Source organism: Microtus pennsylvanicus, chromosome 20 (assembly GCF_037038515.1).
Source record: "Microtus pennsylvanicus isolate mMicPen1 chromosome 20, mMicPen1.hap1, whole genome shotgun sequence".
Taxonomy (NCBI): Eukaryota; Metazoa; Chordata; class Mammalia; order Rodentia; family Cricetidae; genus Microtus; species Microtus pennsylvanicus.
The window spans coordinates 25,001,019-25,015,803 of record NC_134598.1 but is presented as its reverse complement, the minus strand read 5'-3'; the positions used below and the strand labels follow the sequence as shown (position 1 = coordinate 25,015,803).

General features: G+C 36.3%; 1 protein-coding gene across 2 annotated transcripts in view; it reads left to right on the top strand.

The window, feature by feature from the left end:
• Cep290 (centrosomal protein 290) overlaps positions 1-14,785 on the top strand; it is a 79,513-nt gene that overhangs the window by 56,155 nt on the left and 8,573 nt on the right. For both annotated transcript variants that reach the window (XM_075954625.1, XM_075954626.1), the window contains 9 exons: positions 295-417; positions 2,591-2,736; positions 2,966-3,121; positions 4,841-4,964; positions 7,084-7,212; positions 8,537-8,623; positions 10,360-10,524; positions 11,188-11,310; positions 12,738-12,910. In XM_075954625.1, the coding sequence (XP_075810740.1) occupies positions 295-417; positions 2,591-2,736; positions 2,966-3,121; positions 4,841-4,964; positions 7,084-7,212; positions 8,537-8,623; positions 10,360-10,524; positions 11,188-11,310; positions 12,738-12,910 (1,226 nt within the window). The remainder of the gene's footprint in view (positions 1-294; positions 418-2,590; positions 2,737-2,965; positions 3,122-4,840; positions 4,965-7,083; positions 7,213-8,536; positions 8,624-10,359; positions 10,525-11,187; positions 11,311-12,737; positions 12,911-14,785) is intronic.

Below are 14,785 nucleotides of genomic sequence, written 5' to 3'. Positions count from 1 at the left end.
AGCCCTGACTGTCCTGAAACTCACTCTGTAGACAAGGCTGGCCTCAAACTTGGAGATCCACTGGCCTCTGCCTCCCAAGTTCTGGGTTTAAAGGTGTGTGCTACCACCACCCAGCTCTTTGATTAGTTCTTTGAGTGATCTCTGTTGTATTATTTGTCTGTAGCGGGCCATGTACAGTGGTAACTTTCATGTTAGAAAACATGATTAATGTTAGCCTCACAAAATTTCTATAATTAGAATGTTTAATGTGTCCTTTGATATTTCTCATGTAAAGTTATATCTTAATGTTTTCAGAGCAAACCTCTGCTAGATAATAAGCAAAGTTTAATTGATGAACTTCAAAAAAAAGTTAAAAATCTTGAAAGCCAACTGGAAAGAAAGATGGATGACGTCGACTTAAAACCAGTGAAGGAGAAGGTCTGTGAAATGCACTCATTAGTAGTTTTACACTAAATGGAGCATGTATTGATGAACAGAAATTACTCTAATAGTTTTACACTAAATGGAGCATTTATTGATAAGCAGAAATTACTCTAATAGTTTTACACTAAATGGAGCATTTATTGATAAGCAGAAATTACTCTAATAGTTTTACACTAAATGGAGCATTTATTGATAAGCAGAAATTACTCTAATAGTTTGAGACACACTGTTTATGGTACTGAATAAAGCTGAGATGTCTAAGGCAGCTTTCTGACCTTTAGAAGAGTTGCACTGCCCTTGAGGACACACCTGTAGTGCACTTCCATGTCCTTTCCTGATAGTGCAATGCAGTCTGTGTCTCTCACATCCTGTAGCTCGTGAGTGTACCATGCTCCCCATCTATCTGCTCATCTCATTGCTCAGTCCTAGTGAAGGGTTCCGTGACCTGCTGCGAATCACTTACTTCATTCTCCCAGAGATTATTTATATTTCTGGAAGTCAGATTACTCTCTGAATACAGTAAAAAATAAATATCAGGAAATGTTTTGTAATTTCAAAAGGATACTTATAAGCTGACTTGAATAAATAAGGTTAGAAACTAATTTGGAGAAAGCATATTGAAGGGTATTGGTAGGCTGAAAGACCAGTTCTCAAGGCTACTCCCAGGGTTTGAAACCCCACAGCATAGTGAAACTGAACTTAAGGTTCCTCTATCTGAGGGGTATGGGAGAAATTCATACATATGCTATTCTGGTCATGCTCTTTATTATTCTATTTTTTGTTTTCTATTTTTCTCCTAAGTTCTAATTCCTTCTAGTTCTCCTTTGTTTCAATTTTCTGTTCCAATTCTTAGTTCCAGTTCTTTCTTGCTTTTTTGTTCACATAGCTTAAATATATTTTTTTAGACATGACATCCCACTTATAATAAACATTATGTTTTATAATATTTCCCATATTAGTCTAAATGAAATTTAAAGTCAACATAAGCTTCTATAATTTCAATAATGTTATAAATGTACTAAATGAAATTGGTAAAAGTGTAAAAGTAATTTATAAAAGAATGAGTATGATAATAAATTATTCTACATAAACATGTATACTAGAAAAATAAGGTAGCTGTGTATTTGGGCCTTATGTAGCATTATTGTGAGTTCAGAGCTCTAATAGACTCTGATGAATATTTTGTAAAAATATGTTCCAATTACAGTTCAAATGATCTAAATTGTATTGCTGCTCATAATTTGATTTCCAGTATGGTAAGCAATTGTTGGTAGTATTTTCAGCAAAATAATGCCTAAGCTTTATTTTAAAGGGCAATTGTATTCTTACTAAATTCAAGGTATAAAGAAAACATAAAAAATTTTGGTGTTCATATGGTAAAATGGAATTAAATTCTTGGTCAATACAATTGTGAGAACTGTTTTAACTATGTAAACTCCCAGGAGGACTTGTTCAGAACATGGGACTGTTGTGTATCACATAGCTTTTTTGTGTACCTTTTATTGTAATACTAGCAACCATACCACTACCATCACTGTTACCAGAGAGCTTACTCCTATAAGACCCTACAGCCTGCCTTTTTCTATTTTTTAATAGCACTTATCACCACTTAACTTACTCAGTATATTTATAACTTTTTATTATAAACTCAAGTTTGTTCAACAAATAAAAATTGTAAGACTTGCAAACCTTGGCCTTTATATCTGGTTTACACATCTTTTGCCCTTCATATCTAGAATACAGCAGGCACATGGGCAGCACTAAGTTAATACAATTGGATGGTAAAGTAATGTGCATTTAGACCAGAGTGAGCTATAGTATTAGGAAATTGCGATGTTATAACAATATTGAAGTGGTCCACATAGAATTATTTTTAGAAGCTTCCTTAAGTAAACCATGTATGTAAATTTTCATTTGACTTCTTAAGGTTATTGGAATTAGTTCAGATCTTCCCTAAGACTTACCTGTCAAGTAATGCACAAAGCCTACTTAAATTGAAGGCCTTTTTTTCTAATAGTTTGCCATACTTAATGGTTCTAGAATTTATGAAACAGAATGAACTATTTATATATTAACTTGAAAGCATAGTTCAAAATGTGGATTGGCATTTAAAATGAGGCTAAAAGTAACACCAGCAGTTTTGTAACCCATTTGTTGCTGTTTACAGAGTGCTAGAGAAGAAGTAATTAGGTGGGAAGAAGGCAAAAAGTGGCAAACCAAAGTAGAGGGAATGCGCAGCAAACTAAAAGAGAAAGAAGGGGAAGTCCACAGTCTAGCGAAGCAGCTGAGTACTCTGAAGGAGCTTTTTGCCAAGTGAGTTTAAATTTCATTATAAAACTAATACTGCATAAATTTTTATCTTGAAATCATGTAGTTTATTTTAACTATGAATGAATTATCTATGATTGTCATATAAGTTCATACCAACTGCAGAATGGTACACTTACTGCATATGAAATCGATGATGACTGAACTACGATTTAATAAACCAAGCAGAAATTGTAAAAGATCCATTCTTATTGTTTCTTACTAAACTCTACAGAGCTGATAAAGAGAAACTTACACTGCAGAAGAAACTGAAAACAACAGGCATGACTGTCGATCAGGTTTTAGGAGTGCGAGCCTTGGAGTCGGAGAAAGAGCTGGAAGAGTTAAAAAAGAGAAATGTGGACTTAGAAAATGACTTGCTACACATGAGGTAATCCATTGCGTGGAGTTAGAGAGCCTGTGCTGTCGAGGAGTTGCTGGCTCGTACACGTGGAAATACAAATGTATTGCTTCCAGTACGCATAGGCAGCTCTTTACCATTACTCTCTGGAGCTTCCCTTGCTATTGTTGTGATCCTCCCAGTGTCTCTCAGCATTGTTATTTGGGTAGAACTGGACTTTAGTTAAATACTTATATTCTATTCTTTGGCTGCTAAACACATGTACCTAAGCAGGCACGAGGCAGGCAGAAAAGAGAAGCAAGGGAATTTTGTCTCCAAATTTAAGAAGTTTGAACATCTGAGTTTTATTTATTAAATTCATATATTAAAGAGAGGAAGGATATGACTTAGACAAAAATCTTAGTAAAGATATAGAGATAAGAGTGAATTTTATTGTCTTCACATTAAGTATGCATTTATTTGTTAAGCGGGGAAACATCCCGGACAACAAGGTTTCACAGATTTGTTTGTGCCAGAGTAAAGTGGGTCTTGTAGCCAGCCTGTTAAGTTTGGACTTGACATGACAACATATACTGAAAACTTTAGAACTTTGTTGGGCCCTGAAGCTTTTTAAGAACAAAATACATGGTATGCAATTATTATGTAATGTTTTTAAGATAGTGGGTGTTTTAGCTCTTCTGCATAACTCCATGTAAACCAATGCACTTTAAAACGTTCATGTGTTTCTATCTGAATACACTTTAGCTGATGGATAAAGAAGTCTCTGTTGGATTATTTTTTTATTGATATTTATTGAGCTATACATTTTTCAGCTCCCCTCCCTGCCTCTCCCTTTCCCCCTTCAATCCTCCTTCAAGGTCTCCATGCTCCCAATTTATTCAGGAGATCTTGCCTTTTTCTACTTTCTACTTCCCATGTAGATGTAAGTCTCGCAGTGTCTGCATTGTTGTCTGTGTTCCCTGGGATTATGGTTTGTAGGCTGGCTTTCTTTGCTTTATGTTTAGAAACCAACTATAAGTAAATACATGTGATAATTGTCTTTTAGTGTCTGTGTTACCTCACTCAAAATGATGTTTTCTAGCTCTATCCATTTTCCTGCAAAATTCAAGCTGTTGTTATTTTTTTCTGCTGTGTAGTACTCCATTGTGTAAATGTACCACATTTTCCTTATCCATTCTTTGGTTGAGGGGCATTTAGGTTGTTTCCAGGTTCTGGCTATGACAAACAAAGCTGCTATGAACATAATTGAGCATATGGCACGATTGAGCATCCTTTGGATATATACTCCAAAGTGGTATTACTGGGTCTTGGGGAAGGTTGTTTCCTACTTTTCTGAGAAATCGCCACACTGACATCCAAAGAGGCTGTACCAGCTTGCATTCCCACCAGCAATGCAGAAGTGCTCCCTTTTCCCCACAACCTCTCCAGCATAAGTTGTTATCGTTGTTTTTGATCTTTGCCATTCTTACAGGTGTAAGATGGAATCTCAGAGTTGTTTTAATTTGCATTTCTCTGATGACTAAGGATGTTGAACATTTCCTTAAGTGTCTTTCAGCCGTTTTAGGTTGTTGGATTATTTTTTAATATAAATTATGATTCTAATTTATTTCTCATGAACTTTGGAAATTTGAAAATTTTAAGTTATAGTATTTATACATAGACACACACACATATATTTCTTTTCTGTATCATAATATAATATATTTGAGAAAAAGTGAGTTTCTATAATCATCTGATTGTTGTTCACAGGACCCACCAAGCTCTTCCACGAGATTCTGTTGTGGAAGATTTACATTTACAAAATAAATATCTTCAAGAAAAACTTCGTACTTTAGAAAAACAGCTATCAAAGGATACATATCCTCAGTCTTTGGTAAGTATATATCTTCCTTCCCACCCCCTCCTTTATAAGGTATAAAAGGGCAATTACATTCATCATCTGAATAGAAACATTAGCTCCTCCTCATTAATGCTGACACAACACATTCACTTTTACTAACTAATGCTGAACTATCTCTTTAACCCTAACTGATGGAACAGAAGTGAATCTTAAATCCTTGTGCTTTGTCTAAACTGATGGAACAGAGGTGAATCTTAAATCCTTGTGCCTTGTCTAAACTGATGGAACAGAGGTGAATCTTAAATCCTTGTGTTTTGTCTAAACTGATGGAACAAAGGTTAATCTTAAATCCTTGTGCTGTGTCTAAACCTTCATCACAGAGAGAGACGCTGCTGTGCGTCATGTTTGGTAAGTGATGGTTAGCAAGTGTGCTGCATGCCCGTTTCCAGTGTGGTCCATCTGGGTTCCACCACTATTAGTGTTCACAAAAACAAAAAATACAAGCAAAGCTAAGCTAAGACAAAATGCCATATAACCATACTCAGAACCAAAACTGAGAAGAAATAAATGTCACTGATGAGTTACATCATTGGCTATCTACAAATATGTTGTGGTATTTCATAAATGTTGTTGATCCCACTGAATTAAGTATGGAAACAATACCAAATAGTAAATCAAGCAAAATTAGGTCAGCTTCACAGATTTTTTTAACTTGAATTATGAAAATATATCCATTCCTAAAAGTAAGAAAATTAATAATTTTGTGAAAATGAAAATCTAAAACATAAAACTGAGAACATGAATAGAGCTGGTAAGAAATGAAAGGACGTGTAGCCAGAAATGTCGCTCGCATAACGTTGGTCCAAGTGGACCTATTGAGGATTCAGTGCACTAGTCTGCTGAGGATGCTTTATAGGCCAGACATGAAACCCATGTGTCAGTCCTGAAAAGTGCCTGCTCTGAGCACACTGTAGTCCTTTCTCTTTCTTAGCTGAGCTTCCTCAGTAAAAGCCATATACAGAGTGACAATATAACAAAGAATGTAGGATTTATAAAAGGAAAAACACCTATTAATAAACAATTTTCCAGAATTTTGGACAATCCACATAATTGTTTTTAACTTTATTTTCAGAAAGTAAGAGAAGTTGAAAATTTATTATATAGTAATTACATTCATGGGGTGATAAGAAATATATTAATATACCTTCATGTAAAATCTGCAGATATACTCTTTTCTAGAAGTCTTAAATTAAATTCATTAATAAATTTTTGTGAAGTCATTAATAAGTTGCTATAAAGCAGTCATTGGTACTGTTATCACTATTCAGACCAGCTATCTACCAGAAGTAGACAAATTTCAGGAAGAGAAAATAGCTTAGGAGTAGAGAGTTAAAGATTTCCATGTTTGATGGAGACCATAAAACCATCCAAGATGCCAAAGCTGTCAGCTGCATAAATGTAGTAGACTAATAGTAGAAGAGCTTGCATACACACTTGGGCCCTGTGATAAGTGGGACCTGTTACTTAGTATGGCTTATGCCCATCACGATAGATAGATTGTATCTTCTTTCTTGCCATTGCCTTTATGTATATACATCCTGTAACAAAAAAAAAAAAATTGACCAAAACTGCCTTCCTGCCAATGTTCTGTTACATATCTCATCAGAATTACAGATTAATAGTAATGGGTTAAATTAGAGCTAATGGGCAAGCAGTGTTTTAATTAATACAGTTTCTGGGTGGCCGGGACAAACAAGCGCTCCCCCGCGCAACACCTCTTAACTTGGTTATTTCTGTAAGGCAAACCAGATCACATTCTGAGATGGGGGGAACAGTTTTATCCCTCCCAATTTGATAACCTTTATTTTGAACTAACAAAACCAGTATAGGATAGTTTAAACATTATAAGAAAATCTGTGAAATCACTGTATTTATAGATTTTTAAGCCATATCTGACTTTGCTTTCTGTTTTAATTCTTAAAAATTACCTTCTTTGGAGGCTTCTAATCTATCTTTCTTGATTTTGGTTTTATGTGATGTTTTCCATTTTCCACCCATATTCCTTTTTAAAAATTCACCTTTGACAATGTCACAGAGTATGTCTTTGTGACTTTTATTAAGTGTTGAACATATTCTAAACTTCATTTTCCAGACTTCAGAGTCAGATGATCATTGTCAGAAAGAACAAGAACTGCAGAAAGAGAACTTGAAGCTGTCATCTGAAAATATTGAGCTGAAATTTCAACTTGAACAAGCAAATAAAGATTTGCCAAGACTAAGGGTATATTTAATTTTATAAAAATACCTAACTTCACCACACACTGAAATTTACTTATATTACTTTCTAAAATGCATATTCATAAGGTATCTTTATCTTTGTGATGTTATGTTACATACATTTCCTCATTTAAGAGGCATCTATTGAGTCCCCACTTTATGTTTTTAGGGGCTAGAGATTAAAAATGTAAATTCAAGCGTTAATAAAATATCTTCCAATGAGGAAGATGCCAGTCAACAAGCAAACAGAGTAGTGTCATTCTCAGCTGATGGGAAGTGCTAGGAAAATAGGAAGCATTATTAATAGAAAGCCATTAGGATAATGAGAGAGCTTGCATAGAAGGGCTGGTGGGGAAGTGAGGAGTCATGCTGGCACTAAGAGTTCCACACGAAGAGGGTTGTACTGATAATAATTCCAGACAACAGACTATAGAAGTGTCAAGTTCGTGTGTTCCAAGGTAAGAAGATATTTTTTATATTTCGTTAGTAATTGCAATAATTGAAATGTAATTGTTTCTTTAGAAGTATTACTTCTAAAATCCTTTTTATCTTTGACTTTCTGTATCTTACCTATGGTGGTAGCTTTTTTTCTTGGCTAACTGTTTCAATCTTATTTTCTAATCAAGAACATTATCATTCTGTCATTTCCACTGGTGGTGATGCAATTAACCTTCATGCTTCTCATTCTGATTTCTACTCTGAAAAAATCAGTGCGATGCCCTCAGTTCTTTTTCTGTGTAATTGTCTGTGTTTGTGCATTGTGGGACAGCAACTCAGGGTTGGCCAATGGCCATATGCTTAGTAGTCTTTAATTCATGTAATGTGTTGTCTTTGTTGGGGTTTCTATTGCTGTTGTAAACTTCCTCAAAGCAACTGGGGAAGAAAGGGTTTATTTCATTTTAGTCCATCAGGGAAAACCAGGGCAGGAACCTGAAGGCAGGAGCTGAGTCCAAGGAGGAAAGCTGCTTACCTGTTTGCTCCTTGGGGCTTTCTCAGCCTGCTTTCTTGTAAAACTCAGTACCACCTGCATGGTTGACACCACCCATAGTGAGCTGGACTCTCCCACATCAGTCTTTAGTTAAGAAAACACCACAGACCTATAGCCTTTCTGGAGGCCTTTTCTCAGTTGAGGATCCGTCCTCTCAGGTTATTCGAGCTTGTGTCAAGCCCAACAAAAACAAGCCAGCACATGTCTGATAGCAAAATTTTTTTTGAGACACAGCTGTTGAGTTTGGTTTTGTATAGTTAAGACTTTTTATGCTTTCTTCCTCTTTTTCAAGACTGTATTATCATCATGACAGATTACTGTATTTTCTTTTATGTTTTAGAATCAAGTAAGAGATTTGAAGGAAATGTGTGAAATTCTTAAGAAAGGAAAAATGGAACTGGAACGGAAACTTGGTCAGGTCAGAGGGGTGAGTTTGTGTTCTTAGGAAGTTGGCGCCAAAGCTTTAAGCTCCTTTTGATTTTGGGTGGTAGAGTGATATAAACTGAAGCTCTCATGAAACAAAAGTTCATTCAGGTAATAATACTATGACATACATGATGCATTCTGTGAAAACACTGAGTATTAATAGAAAGTACTCGGAACAAATATTGACATTAAGCATTTGTTTCAAAGTGAAGATATGTAATTGTTTATGTACAATAAATATGCATATAATTTTTTCTTTTTTAAGGAGTACAAGAATAAAAAAGAATATTTGACATTTTCTAAGTGTATATTAAAGTTTTATATAAATATTTGTTTTAGAATTTTTTCATTGTATATTATGAATGCTAACTAAAATTTTAGTAGTTTTATTAATTCTCTGAAAATTTGGTACAATTTATTTTGATCATACCCACTTCCAACTCCTCCCCCATACTTTTTCCCCAGGCCACCCCCCTTTCCTAACCCTAACCCTCCAACCTTGTATACTTTTTTTTTAAGTTAATAATGCATAGACTTCAGTTTATTCTGTTCACATACTTCTGGGTGTACTGTCATCCATAAAACATGGTCGACCTACCCTGAGCCAGACCTGTAATAAGAAACTGACCCTGCTTTCCCAGAGCTCATCACGTTTACAACTCGTAGGTTTAGGACCCTCTTCCCCCAGCTGTTGTGAGTTCATCACTGCAGCAGCCCTGTCCTGCCCAGCGAGGAGTTAAGCACCTTCATGTACTCAGCTGTTGAAAATTAACTAAATAACTAGTGAATTGTCTTTGTTGATGTCCTCACTAGATCACATATTAATGAAACCAGATTTCTAAGCCACAGCTATTAGAGAAAATTGCCTTCATAATGATACTCCTGCGCTGTGTAGACACACTGTTTCACTTTTGTCATTTTACTCTGTGCGCAGAAACAGAGCAATGGTCCTCAACCTTCCTAATGCTGCGACCCTTTAATATAGTTCCTCCTGTTGTGGTGACCCTCAGCCATAAAATTATTTTCGTTGCCACTTCATAACTGTGATTTTGCAACTGTTCTGAATCGTAACATCTGTGTTTTCTGATGATCGTAGGTGACCCTGGTGAAAGTTCAACGTTCAAAGGGTCATGGCCCATAGGTTGAGAACCACTGTATAGAAAACAACAATTATTAATGATAAGTACAGTAATGCCGTTGGTTATTTTTTTTTTTTGTCTTTGCTCCTTTGAGGTCTGCCACCCAGCTCTCAAACAAACACACAGAGTCTCATTATTATTTATAAATGCCCAGAATTACCTTGGCTTGTTCCTAGCAGCTTTTCTTAACCTAAATTATCCTGTCTACTTTTTGTCTCTGAGCTTTTACATTTTTCTGTTTTTGTATGTCTTTTCTTTCCTTCTTACTCTGTGGCAGGCTGTGTTACTGGGTGGCTGACCCCTTTAATTCTCCTCTCTTCCTTTACTCGATCCTCTCTCTTCACATTCTTCTCTTATTTTCTCTGACTACCAGCCCTGCCTATTTCTCTCTCTTCCTAGCTAGTGGCCATACAGCTTTTTATTAGACCAATCAGGTGTTTTAGATAGGCAAAGTTCCACAACTTCATAGGGTTAAACAAACGCAACATAAAAGAATACAATACACCTTTGCATTGTTAAACAAATAGACCTCTTTTGGCATTAGTACATCATAGTCTCTAAGATATGAAATTTTAAAAGTTTGTTTATTCCCTTGTAGTCTGGTAGAAGTGGAAAGACAATTCCAGAGCTAGAAAAAACTATTGGGTTAATGAAGAAAGTGGTTGAAAAAGTCCAAAGAGAAAACGAACAATTGAAAAAAGCATCAGGAATAATGACTAGTGAAAAAATGACTAATCTTGAAGAAGAAAATGAAAAATTAAAGGTAATTTTTATTTGATTTTATATGAATTGTTTTACTGTTTTTATTTACATTTTTAGGGAAAATATTAAATCTGCTCACTGCACCAAATGTCCTTAGTGGATGTGGTTGCACTTGACAGTCAGAAATCTAAAGGTAGCTACAGCATGGCCCTGCTTCTTGGTTCTTACTGTTTCTGAACCAGTCGTTCTTTCTGGTGATAAATTATGTGTGTCTAATTTAGATTTGATTTGTAAAGGGGGGATTCTGTGGGGGTCTCTCATATTTCCTTTAAATCTTAACATAATTTTAATGTACAGACAAGGTTAGATACGAACTTTGGCTATAGATAAGTCGTTTGGAGAAAGTCTTCAATTGTAGTCATATCAAGTAAGGTATCTAAAACTACCTACCATGAATTAAGTTTTATGAGTTAAATAGTAATCTTTATTTTTTTATTTAAGCAAAATTAAAATGTAATTGCTTTATTTGCCCCTTTTCCTCACCTCCCCCATCACCTCCCTTTCTGCCCTACCTTACTTCCTCCCAAATTCTTTCTTATTTGTTACATATAATGTGAATAAATCCATAAATAAACTTGCAAAGCCCATTTAGTGTTGCTTGTACGATTCCATATAAATAATCATTTTATTGATTTTTTTAATATATTGCTTTATTAATTACCAGACTGAATTAGAAAAGCTTAAAGCTCACTTTGGACATCAGTTGAGTATACAATATGAATCCAAGAACAAAGGCACCGAGAAAATTGTTGCCGAAAATGAACGGCTTCGGAAAGAACTTAAGAAAGTAAGACGTTTATGACAGGTTACCTTTATTGTCATTAAGTGACATATCTTGGCAAAATTAAAATCGATAGATCCTCGATGCCAGTGTCTGTTTACAGTAGATCTTAAGAGTTATATTTTCATCAATTGGTATATTTATATGCAAATTCAGAGCTAAGGTGGCATCATGAAGAAACTGCTCACTCTGGTTCTATTCCTACTTATTGGGAATCGTTCCAAGATGGATAATGTCTCTCTGTTCCTCCGGCTCCTCGTATATGAAACTCGGAGTAGTAAATATACCTGTGTCTTAGCTAAGCCTGGGGTTGTATGCCTGTCATCCCAGTATCCAGGCAGTGTAAGAAAGAGACCAGCCTGGGCTACATAGGGAACCCGGCTTAAAAAAGAAATATGCATACATATACATACACAGGGCTCTTGAACCGTTTAAATGAGTTAATATTTATGCATTTGACTTAGAGCAATGAACAACTTAAAGAGCAAAGAACAAAACCATTTCTTTATTAAGATTCCTTTATATTTAAATGGTGAAATGTCCCTTACTCCTGACAAATAGGTATTATTTTTAACTTACATTATCTAGTGAATGAATTGGGATCATAAATCTAAAGACTTTTAAAACAGTAACTGTATTGTGAAGTCAGCTGTGCTATATTGAATCTTAATCTTTACTACTGGGAATAATCTGTCACTTACATACTACGTGTGTTAATGGCCAGCACTCCTTTAAGTATTACATAGTCAAAACAAGCATCTTTTAATGTAGTAGCATTTCATTTTTTATTTTAATAAATAAAACTTGCCTGAAGATCACAGAGTAAAACAGCTCTACTTACTGATCAGCCTTATAGACCAAGCATTGGTAACATGCACCATTAATCCCAGTAGCCACACTAGTTGCCATAAAAACTAGGCAGTGCACGCCTTTATTCCCAGCCTTAGAGAGGATTATAAAATGCAAGGAGACAGCTCACAGTCTCATTCTGAGATTCCTGGAAGCAGAATTGCCATTTCGGACTGAGGTAGAAGTAAGAACCGGTGGCTTGGCTGCTTTGCTTTTTGGACCCTCAGATGGAACCCCAATTTCTCTCTCTGAGTTTTTAATAATTGTGCTTCATTTTAAGGTGTAACAAGGTTAACTATCTCATTATTCTGAACATTTCCCTGAGAAACAAAGTTTCCACTAGATACCTTAGATAATAAATACTTGTAAATATGTTTCTCTGCCTTCATTTATTTTATCTTTTGTACTAATTATTATGAATAGACTGCTGTTGTAGAGGAAAACAAACCTTTTTGCAGTTTTAAAACAATATAGCTCCAGCTTGTCTTGTATTTTCCAGCATATAGTGATAATTTTCTATGCCTGGTATCTGTGTGAACAGTGTTATGTTTTTCAATGATATACCAACAAGCCTTTACTGACAGGAAATGGAAGCTTCCGAGAAACTGCGGATAGCTAAGCACAGCCTAGAGCTGGTCAATGACAAGATGACAGTTCAACTCGAAGAGATGGCCAAGAGATTACAGTTTGCAGAACAGAGAGGGCCACAGCTGGAAGGTGCTGACAGCAAGAGCTGGAAGTCAATTGTGGTTACCAGGTAGGATCAGTTTCACCCTTGTCTGATGTTTAAACAGTTAATAACTCTAGCGTCATTAACTTGAAAGATGACAGTATGCTGAATAACCCACTTATTTCCTGATGAACAGTTTGGTGTTTATCAATGGCTTTTTTTTCTGACTTAAAATGACAAAACTCTGTTTCTTCCTTAAGTGTTTAGCTAGTTTTATTGGCAGGCTGCAGCGCAAAGCACAGCTGAAACTGAGCTAATTTTCTGGAGCTCGGTGTGCATCATGAAGCTATTGTCAGTCATGGGCTAGGGCTGATGCTGCCCAGCTTCTCCTGGATGATGGGTTCCTGCAACTGCAACTGCAGCTTCTTGTTTTGTTCACGTATTTCTACCGCAGATGTGTCCTAAACAATTGGGCCATTTTCTCCCAATCCGTGCTGTTCTGGATCTAGGATGAGCTGCAGTGCTTTTAGTTGTATACTTTCTCTACAGAGTCCAATAGATGAATATAGCAGCATGTTAGTATTTATTGGCCTCCACTTTCTCCTTTCCTGTGAACACTATAAAGATGTTGGGTTTATGCCTAGGGCTTAACTATTATGGCTGTGAAAGCCAACTTTATTTTACCATGTTTGACTAGGTCCTTGCACTTACACATTCCCTGTGATGTCCATGAAGGCCAATATGCTTTGTCTGTTTGGAATGACTTGACAGAAAACATGACACCCATTGTCACTCCAACTAAAAAGTGAGACAGCTTGTTCTGTAGTGGGCCTTATATTGCATGTGTTTCTGTCCGCCAATTTTAAGACAAAAAGAAAAAGCTAAGTGGGTATATTCAAGAGCACTCAGAGAGACGGCTAAAGTCCTGCCCTAGACTACCCGGAGCAGTCAGCGTCCAGGGACTTCCCACTTTCAGACTGGGAATGCTGACAGCAGGATGACACAGGTGGAACAGGGTGAAGGGAGAACAGTCTCGTCGTCTTGGACCCTGGGACTTTGAGCCAGCAGTTGACTTCTAAGGGTCTCTATTTTCTTATGTTGCCACATAGGTTGAGTGACTTTGAGACTAATGTATTCCACTAATATTCACTCAGCATCTGCTGCTGCCACACTGTGTGCTTCAGGCTATTTCTAGAAAGCCCAGCTTACTTAGTTTCCTTAAAGACCCAGCTTCCATCACTTAGGAAGACCTGCTTTTCACTGTGACATTGCATAAATTATAACTCTTCTGCGTGTCAAGATGTTTTTATGAGGTAACAAAAATGCTTACCTACTTTCATGTAAAACTCTTTAGTTTTAAGACAGTTGTGGGTTGATGGCACTATTTAACCTTAACTGAAGATGACTTTTCATGGTAAAGCATTTGTGAGTTTTTCTGAGAACTGCATATAGGCAGCATCTTCAGTAAACGTATCATGTTAAAGCATTTGTGAGTTTTTCTGAGAACTGCATATAGGCAGCATCTTCAGTAAACAAAAGTCCAACTTGTTTTCAAAACAGTCATACTGTTTAAGGCTGATCTCAAGCTCTCTCTTGGCCTTCCACGTGCTGAGTGTTCTCAGCACCTATTGATGGCTAAGAGGAGCCAGGGTAGTGTGTAGGCTATTTAGATGGGGTAATCTCATGATGAAGGACTTTATTCTATAGAACAATTCTCATAAAAGAAAGCATTTGACTGGGGGCTTGCTTACAGCTTCAGAGGTTTAGTTTATTATCATGATGGAACACAGACAGGCTACGATGCTAGTGTAGTAACTGAGAACTGTATCCAGATCTGTAGGCAGCACACAGAGCAAGGAATGGGCCTGGCAAGGCCTTTGATACCTCAAAGTCCACCTCCACTGACACACTTTCTCCAACTAGGCCACGCCTGCTAATCCTCCTAATCCTTTCATAGAGTTA